At 40.5% G+C, this 9,477-nt stretch overlaps 1 protein-coding gene across 1 annotated transcript in view; it reads right to left on the bottom strand.

Moving 5' to 3' along the window:
- Window positions 1–5,444: 5,444 nt before the first annotated feature.
- LOC103923949 (alpha-1-antiproteinase-like) overlaps window positions 5,445–9,477 on the bottom strand; it is a 23,235-nt gene continuing 19,202 nt past the window's right edge. Inside the window, 4 exon segments of the mRNA XM_009332386.1 lie at window positions 5,445–5,636; window positions 6,641–6,788; window positions 7,448–7,718; window positions 9,216–9,471. Coding sequence (XP_009330661.1) covers window positions 5,445–5,636; window positions 6,641–6,788; window positions 7,448–7,718; window positions 9,216–9,471 — 867 coding nt within the window.

The raw sequence follows: 9,477 nt of genomic DNA on the forward strand, positions 1-9,477 counted from the left end.
TGCTGTCCCTGTTCACCACTCCCAGGCACCAGCTCCTCTGACCCTGGCCCAAGTCTCTTCCTAGGCAAAGTTAAGACCAGCAGTTACATCAGACCCACAAATGATAATTTTTGTCCACAAACTTCAAAGCAATCAGCTTCTCAGCAATTCCAGATAGATCAGCATGGTTAGTCACACCTAGTCCTTTTAAAATCCCCCTTAGGTCATAGGTGCCAGAAATAGAGACTCTTGGAAAACACGAGTCTCTCCTGTTGAATGCAATGGAAAATGAGGGTGAATCACCACACATGGGTATCACCGGCATACCTGCCAGGTGGCAGCACCTGCAAGAACCCAGGGAGGGGAAAGCAGTTTGCTACTTCTCTGCACATTCCTGTTGGTGCAACTGGCTGTGTCCCCAGAACAGATGTCACTGTGAAATGTGAGGCTAAACTGGAAAGTTTGTGCAGAGTTTTGCAGGAAGGAGATCCATCCAGGGGAATTTCACAGAGGAGGGTACAGAGCTCCTGGATGCTTCTAGATGAGCAGTGGCTGGGACAGAGGGACTCCTGCTCCAGGAGCCAGGGGAGTCATATAAAGGACTGGCAGACGTGCTTTTCCCATTGACCTGATAATGGTCTATATGGAAGGAATTAAGGAATAATTTAATTCTCTTTCCACTGCCAGTGACTCTGCTTGGTTATGCAATATGTCTTGGTTTCTCCTTACAGGCGGAGTTTCATCCCATATCATTAACCTACTCCTGTTGCTGCTTGGTTGTCAGATTATTATATGCCAGCTTTGCAAGCTATATTTGTGGGTTTTCCAGGGCAAAGGATTTCTGGCTGTGGAAACAAAACATCAGCAAGATGATAAGGATTGAGCAAGACAAATGTGCACTTTGCATGATAAATCCTCATGCAGCCATTCCTTGTTGCCTTATAAAGATGTATCACTCAAGGTCTGTCTGCAAAAGTTCATATAAATAAACCTCTTGACATAAATAACTCTCCATTTCTTACAAATATTTATCCTTTTTTCCTTGGATAAGAAAAGTTCTTCTGGCTCCATTTCAAAAAACAGCATGACTGACAGAAAGAAAAAAGCTGAAGGCTAAGCAAAAAGTCTGTGACAGAACTGGGAATAGAAACTAGACCTTTTCTGCTTTGTTTTCAGCTTTTTTCACCAATGCAATAGGAATCTTTGAACTAAAATTTCATATGAACTCATAGTTTGCTAGATGAAAGCTGTATAAACATTATCAAATAATCTTATTTTTTTCTGTGTTATATCTCAGAAGGAAATAAAGTTCTTTTATTATCAGGGTGTGATTCCATTTCTCATAACAGACATTTCATCTCAGATGATCACTTTCATCAGTTTGCAGAAAACAATATTTTAAGTTTTCTGCTTTGTCTGCAGTGTCCTAGCACTGAAAGAAAATGCATTTCCAAGAGCATACAAGCATTTAAGGCCTGATGTGAATTCCACTGGAGTCAATCAGCCAGCATTTTAATGTTCAAGATAGGCAATCTCTCACTGAGAGCTCATCTCAGGTTTTACTGATACATTTTCCATAAAGTTCCCAGATGAAGACATTGGAATTGTAGACCTGCCAAGGCTTTTCAAAACTAGTTGTTATAAGTTTTTTTAAAAAAACACTAGAATAAAAAAGGAGAAAATATAAGAAATAGTAGATAGACTGCAAGACCAAAATTTTGCTCTCAAATTGAATCTCAGCTTGAATTTCTTTTTCAAAAAAAAAATTGTTACATCAAACTCAAGTAGTTAAGACTACAGACCAAAAACCTTAGTTAAGTATAATGGTACAAGAACTTAGAGATGGTGTGTATAACTCCCAGAATTAAAATAAATGACAATAAAGGAAAGTGTGGGTCCTCCCGAGTGTCAGTGGGGTTAAAGGCCAGCCCTTCCGGCACCTGAGCCTGGCTGGTGGCTCTGGAGCCCAGGGTCAGCAGGGCAAAGGCAGCAGAGATGCTGACCAGGGAGAAGAGAACGCTCTTGCCAGGTTCTTGGGCAGTCACTTGCCCATAAAACTGGAAGGAAAAGTCCATGTTTCTGGGGACTGTCCATTGGTAGGATCCAAAAGGATCGCCCTCATGGGGATGCTGCTCTTGCAGCACTTAGTTTTCTTACTCTGCTTGTGGCCACTGGACTGTTGACAGCAGGGGACAACAGGCTCAAGTGCAGCAAAGGAGCATTGCATGCAGTCATGGGTAAAGAAAAAGTAAAACCAATTCAAGGTTTCTTGATTGTAAATAGATTTCCTATCTGGGTACCATGCCAGAAACCACTCCTAAATTCATCCATCTGGCCCTTTGAGAAGCTCTATAGTTATTACTTTATCAGTTTATAGCAACATTTGTCTTTCTGATCTGTCAGTTAAACCATTTCTAAAAATTTTTAGCAATCAAAAAATACAAGTTTCCCTTTGGTCTGGCACTGTCTATGAGAATGAATTGATCACAGGGGATCTGGTTACATCTCTCTGATTCAGCACAAGTTTGGCAGTGGTATTACTGCAGTCATGTTCTGCTTTATTGAACATCGCTGTCAGATTTGAGGAGCGGAGAGTTGTGTACTTCATCACCTCCATCACTGCCTGCCTCTGCGCAGTCGCTGGAAGCAGAGCGGCATGACATTGGCCCTGGGTGCTGAGCCTTTCTCAGTGTGGGGATCCAGCTGCCAAGGGAGACTCTCCAATGGCCTTTTTCTGCCAGCTCATTCCAGTTTGCAGAGTCAGGGCAGCACCTAGCAAGCAGCTTGCACAACTGTCAAAAAAACTGTCAGGTCCCTGAACAAGTGACAGACTTTCTGGTTCACAATAAAACTCTTGGTTTCAATATTCTTGAGGAGGGGGGTGGGACATGGATGATGGACAGTGGCTATGCCTCCACAGTAAGCTGTACCACATTTTAGACTGTAGTTAAGTTCATTTATATTACAATGTAATAGAAATAAACTTGCATATTTTAAGCTTCATGATAGTTTCTATGTGCTCAGCTGTGAAGTGTTTCAGGTATCTGCATCATCAAAGCATTGCTGTATCATCTGAGGACCGGCACAAATCCTTAATGAGGAGCAGCCTTTTGAAACTAAGCATGCACAGTTACTGTGACAGTAAATGCACAGGACTGATGACAAGAAACCACCAGAATACATCCATGGGAAGTACATGGGAGTCTCACGGTTTGTGACTTGCAGTAGTATTGAAGGATGTTTCCTGAACCACCTAATCTTACTCCACAGAAGGGCAAAGGGTCTCCAGTTCCCTCATTTTTGGGAAGTAGCTGGTGAAGGCCTATCAGCATGACCTGGAACTTAGTGTCATTCAAAAAAGGCAGATCGCCAGCAGAGGCGGAGCTTATAGGGCTGAATGACAGAGGGACAGTTTCCCACCTCTCAGTCGGTCACTCTGGCTCTGTTTGTACTAGTACATTTAGCAGTACTGGGGCACAGGCCTGGCCATCAGCCTGCAGTCACTCACGTTCTTACATTTTTAGTACAGTTTCAGACATAGGTATCGATCATGCCAGCTGTGATCCTTCCAAACAAGTGCTAAGCATGTTTCTGGAGTTAGCACAAGCCAGGGGATATTTCCAATAAGCAGCCCAGATGTCTTGCAGGGTCAGAGTTAAGCAACGTGGATATGAGCTGTGATGAGCCAGTTGACCTCATGGCTAGAGAACAGACCTTGGAACACTTTTTTTACTAGCATAGATGTAAACTCTGGGGATATAATTAATCTAAATGTTTGTTTTACTACTTCCAGGTATTCATACCCTATCCCTTCTGAACTTCTATTTGTTGATGAAACGTAAGATTAAATCTATAAAACAATGCCAGTAGCACCTTTTGGGTGTCTAGCCAACTAAAATATTCCCCAGCTCTGCTTTAGCCACTGCTTCCACATAGGATACTTGTGGAGAGTTTGTTACCTTAAAGGGGGACTCAAAGCCAATACAACATGGGTGGATGCCATCAGCTGTGAATGTTGTAAAGGAGAGTATGGCAAAAGACTTGACCTTCAAATGAAGTGCCTAGGCCTGGTCTGAAAGTGACTGACTCCCTCGACGTGTGATTTGAAGCTATGCCTTCCTTTTCTTAGAAGTCCTACCAATGTCACAAGATATAATTTTTTTCAGCCACCACCCACTCAACAGCGTAGTTTGCAGAGAATTCATTCGGATTTACCTGCCAAACCCGTTCTCCATCCAGGGAAGGGCAGACCTGGATTTCCATCTTCCAGACAAATATCCTTACCAGCACTCCAGGTCCAATGCTAGCTCTCCTTTCGCAGGGGTCAGCCTGACCAGCCTGGAGTTTAGGATATTGGAGGTATGGGATTGTCTGCCTTCAGGAAAAGGAGGGGTCTGAACATGAATACTCCTGAATATCCTATACCCAAGGCAAATGCTCTAACTGCACAGACTGGTGTGGGCAGGTAACAGTTGCCTTGGAGAGGTTGGACTCTACAGGGTAGCTCCTTCTCAGGTACTAATTGCTCTATTATCAAATTGACCTCATGACCCTATAGACTCAAACTTCTGATTTAAAAAATTAAACTCCTGATCACCTAACCCAGTATATTTAAAGAAATTGAATGAGGTTCAACACACTGAGAAGGGTCTGGGTTTTTTTAGCCTACAGCTATGCTGCTGTACCCCTGAGCAACGTTAAATACATTTATCACTGTTAAACATCTGCTGTTGATCCCACAGGATGGAACAGGGAAGGAGTCAGGCTGACACCACATCAGACTGGCTGTGTTTCTGTGGCACCACTTTTCTTGGTGCTCCAGATCCTCACAAGTGCCAAGCCTTCACTCTGGATTTTGACACTGCCTTGGATCCACAAGGCTGCATTAGGAGAGCGATGTCACATTGGCACAGACATCCTCAGAGAGGTGAGCAATCATTTTCTCATGGAAATACAACATGACCTTTCTCCAACAATGACATCCATGTGGAAAAGAAGAACTAAGATACCTCTGAGTGGACTGCATTTGTATTTTAAATTTTCATGTCAGCCCTCCAGCACCAGGACCTGGTGAGAGCTGGCAGCAGCTGGAGCAAACCTCAGCATTTTCTTTCCTTCCTACCCACAAGTCAGGAGTGGCCTCTTTGTTCAATCTTTACTTACTTAAAATGTTTTAAACTGATTCTCTCAGCTGGATACTTACCTTGTTTTTCGAAGATGGCATACACTGGTCATTAAAAGGCTGATTTATACAATTCTTCATAATTCACGAATAGGTGTATCTCAGTAGTTACTTTCTACTGGAGGAGGAAGCAAGAACAGTGTTTTTAAGAATGACCACATTCTTGCCTCATTTCTTTGGAAAAAGAAAATTGTTAGTAACTGTTTTGATATAATTTTAATCACATTGAACTATAATTGCATGAAGAATGTAATTCAAATCAATAAGACCAACCACTGATCAGTCATTTTTCAGTTGGGTTTACAATTTTTCCTATGAAGAGGATGCTCTGAGTATATTGATCAACAATTAACAGCAAAAATGGACGGTTGAATTTAACAACAGGAGGAACAGAATGAGGAAGAAAATCTGTGCCAGTGACTGCTGCAGCCTCTGTGCCATTTTCATGAATCTTCAGCAGGGCCTTGTGAGCAGCCTACAATGAAATACAGCAAGAATTATGTGGAGGATGGGGTGTGAAATGATTAAAATTAGCACTAAGTTAATTCAGCTACTGCCTTTCACAAAAATTGCTGGTAGGCCAGGAACCAGGAAGAAGGCCGCTATAGCCCGTGGTGGTTTTTTTAGCAATGTTGTCTCAATAAGCAAGTATTCTCACATTGAGAGTTCCTCAACACAAGTGTATCCAACACAGACCTTAGGGACTGCACACCTTGTGGAATTAGTTAAAAGTAGAATATTCAAGCAAATTCACAAGGAATGACAATTTCAGAGGGAAAGGAAGTTGGGCTCCAGAACTGCTCTGTATGTAACCCTAATAGCACGCGCATTACAGTTTAGCCAGTAGAAATTCAACCTTGATACCAAATTTTTTTTAAATTATTGTTGGGCATTTTTAATCTTTTTGTTTTACTAGCCCCAAAATGTTAGAACACTGTAATTGCTGCTTTCAGAATGGCTGTAAGAATGCTAGTTTTTCTCTTCACTTTATCTGTTTCTCTTCACATTATTTTCAGGAAATGGGATGTTTTCCTCAAGTCTGGTCCATCTTACATGATTAACACTCGTCAGGGCCTTCAATGGCAGCAGAAGTTTTAAAATCTTTTAAAATTACAGAATGCATATGTTAGAAAAAGACCACTTTTTCTGCTAGATATGCTGATGCAAGGCGTCCCCAACAGAGATATCCATGGGCACTCCTTTCACATGCAGAGACTGGGTTGTGTTTAGTTTCTGGGACAAATGCTACACCCCTCCCAACCTTTGCCTGTCAGACAGAAGACAGTAGCCTTATCTCCAGGTCTTGGAGAAGTCTGAGAGAGTTTGGAGTTACTTTGTCAGCTAAACTAGAACAGAACTCTGTTCTAGTTCAGAGTATCAGCGTGCCAAAGCAATAAGTAAAATTTCACAACTTAGCTTAGGGCAAGACAACTGGGTATTGAGGAATCCACAGACCATTGTTTCTGCTGACAAACTTACTTTTGAAACCTTCACATCAGGCTTTCCTGTGATTCCAGACAGATCAGCCTGGTCAGAAAACACTTCAGTTACACCCAGATTCATGAAGATCTTCTTTAAGTCATAGGTGCCTGAAATTGATAGTTTTGGAATATACACTTCTATCCTCCTGTTAATTAAAAAGAAAATTATGGTAGTTACTGCAATCAAAGCATGCCTTGGACTGAAGACTCCCAACTTACTGGTAGTTCTTCTGTGCTAAAATGTTAGTCTCTTCATCTGAAAAAGATGGCAACAAAAAGAAGATGGGAAAACAATGGTCTGGAGGATGGGAAAGGAGAATGACATCAGTTGGGCTTTCTTGTATGATTCTGCAACACAGTCACTTGATGGGAGAGCAAGCAGCAGTGGTGCCAGCATTTTTGGGACTAAGTTTGCATTCTCTTTTTAGCCTTGAAGGTTTTTCTTTTGGAATTCACACCGCGTTCCCTCTGAGGGATCTGATTGCTATTTTGCAGTATTACCACTCTTAACACATTGTGCTTGAGACAAGGGAAAAGGAGACATTTAACATCAACTGGAAAATGTGTGGGGGAAAAAATTAAATTTCCCAGCTCACAGATCTCTTCCCTCATCACAAGGCAATGCTGATTCTAATTTTTGTTGAAAGTATCAAATCATCAAATCATTTGGTCTGTCCCTTTATACCTATTCCATTGCTTAAATCTCCAATCAACAGCAAAGGCTAGTAACTGTAAAACCTGATCATAGTATTCAGATTTTGGATTCTGAGTACCTTGAATCATCAAATCAGAATTCTATATTTACCGCCTTTCAAGTGATTTTTCCCATTTAGACACAGTGTCTTTTGTCAGGGCATCTTCCAACTGTTTCATTTTTCCTTCATTGGGCAGGACAAACAATGCTGCAACGTCTCCCTTGTAAGGCATCTGCACCACCTTGCAAGACAGCTTCCTGTCAGAGTATGTTTTATAAAATCCATCTCGAGTCATCATCTTCACTTCAACTGAGGTCTTCGCATTCACATGGAAATAATCCTTGTGAGTCCTCTTAATATTGAAAGGATTTTCCCAGTAGGCTTAAAACCAAAAGAGAAAGAATGCAATCGAATGCTAATTTCAAGGAGGATATATTAATATAGTCCAGACTAACGTACAACAGATAAACCCATATCTGAAGATTTATACTCGTACTTGAAGATCAGAGGTATTCCAAGTTTATTAAAGATCTTGTTCCCTGTCATCTTTGCTGTACTGTGTTCAGTAACAACTAAATATCCCAGGTTAAATTTCATGTGGACTTGTACAACACCTTTCTAAGTCAGATAAATTAAATGAAGTAACTTCATCATATTACCTTACATTTTATTTGAAGAAAACGAAAGCTGACCAGGATCCAATGAGTTACATTCTGGTTTCAGAATATTGCTTGTAAAGCAAGTTCCACAGCAGATGTCTGCCTTTTAAAAGGTAGACATGTTAAGCTCCTGCCATGCTTTTTCATATGTTCTTCATCTTGCAGCACTAAGGAAAAGCTCACATGCAAGAACAACCCGAACTTTTGGGCCTGATCATAACTGCATTACGGTAAATAGAATAGGGCTTCAAGGGCTTCGATCTTCAAAATGGTTTTCTCGTGATGCTTATTCAACTGAATTTTCTATGATATTTTATTTTGTATTAGATCAGGTCATTCACTGAACAAATACACAGGGATCACAGCTTGCCATTCTGTAAGTATGTTCTCGTTTTCTTAATACGGAATGGAAATAAAATAAAATTGAAAAATAAATAATGGAATGTAAACTCCACAGTACTCTGAATACTTTACAAGTTTGAGCTTTCCTCCCTGCCCCCCCAGTAAAAAAAATATATTCCGGTATCATAAAGAAATGCCTCAGACTAGGGCACCTGAGACTAGGGTATCCAAACTTAGTAAAGTACTTGAAATAAAATCTGTTTTGCTGGAAGTTCATCTATTTCCAAACATGCTGTTCTGGGTGGTAAATTTCATGTATGTCCTGCACGCTGCTACAAATGGATATAACATCTAAGAGGAAGTTAATCATTGCCAAAGCAGTGTATTTGCAAGTACCTCTTGGGATATGTATAATGTGATGACAAGCTGTAGAACATTTAGACTCCAACTCCAGAGGTACCTACCCATTTAATAGGCATAGACGTTAAGTAAATTAAAGTGTTTGGCAATTTTTGTTAATCTGCATCTTTGGAATTTATTTTTCTACTTCATACAGCATGTGAAAACATTGTAATTTTTTAAATAATAAGTAGATAAAGTCTGACAGAAAAATTTACAAATGCATAAATCTGTCATGCTCTGGTAATTCCCTAAAACTTGAAGATTGCAAAAAAATGAACTTTTATGCTTAGGAGCCTAAATGTATGCTAGAAAAATTTAGATGTGGAAGAGGTGAGAACTTTCAGTATTCCTTGTTGTAATGGCCTAATCTTAACACTGGCCTTTCTTTTAAAAACAATTCAGAAATAACCTGGGGTATTTGTTTTAGTGCGGGTGAAACTGAGGTACTGCAGTAAGTAACACATATGTAACTTACCTTTGAAATAAATGTAGTTAACGATTACCATTAGAGTGTTTGGATCGAGGTCTTTAAGTATTTGGTTTATATTCCCATGGGTTTTGTTCTTTATATGCTCATTGATCTCTTTTTTAGCTTCAGAGGAATTCTGGAAGTTACTAGAAACAACTTTTCCTTTGTACAGTTTTTTGATGTCCTTCAGAAATGTTTTCAGTGGCTTCAGGTGTTTGTCCATGAACAGGGTGTTCCCCATGCTCAGTTGCACCTGGCTGCCAGGGCG

This window comes from Pygoscelis adeliae, unplaced genomic scaffold (genome assembly GCF_000699105.1).
Source record: "Pygoscelis adeliae isolate BGI_AS28 unplaced genomic scaffold, ASM69910v1 Scaffold429, whole genome shotgun sequence".
Classification (NCBI taxonomy): Eukaryota; Metazoa; Chordata; class Aves; order Sphenisciformes; family Spheniscidae; genus Pygoscelis; species Pygoscelis adeliae.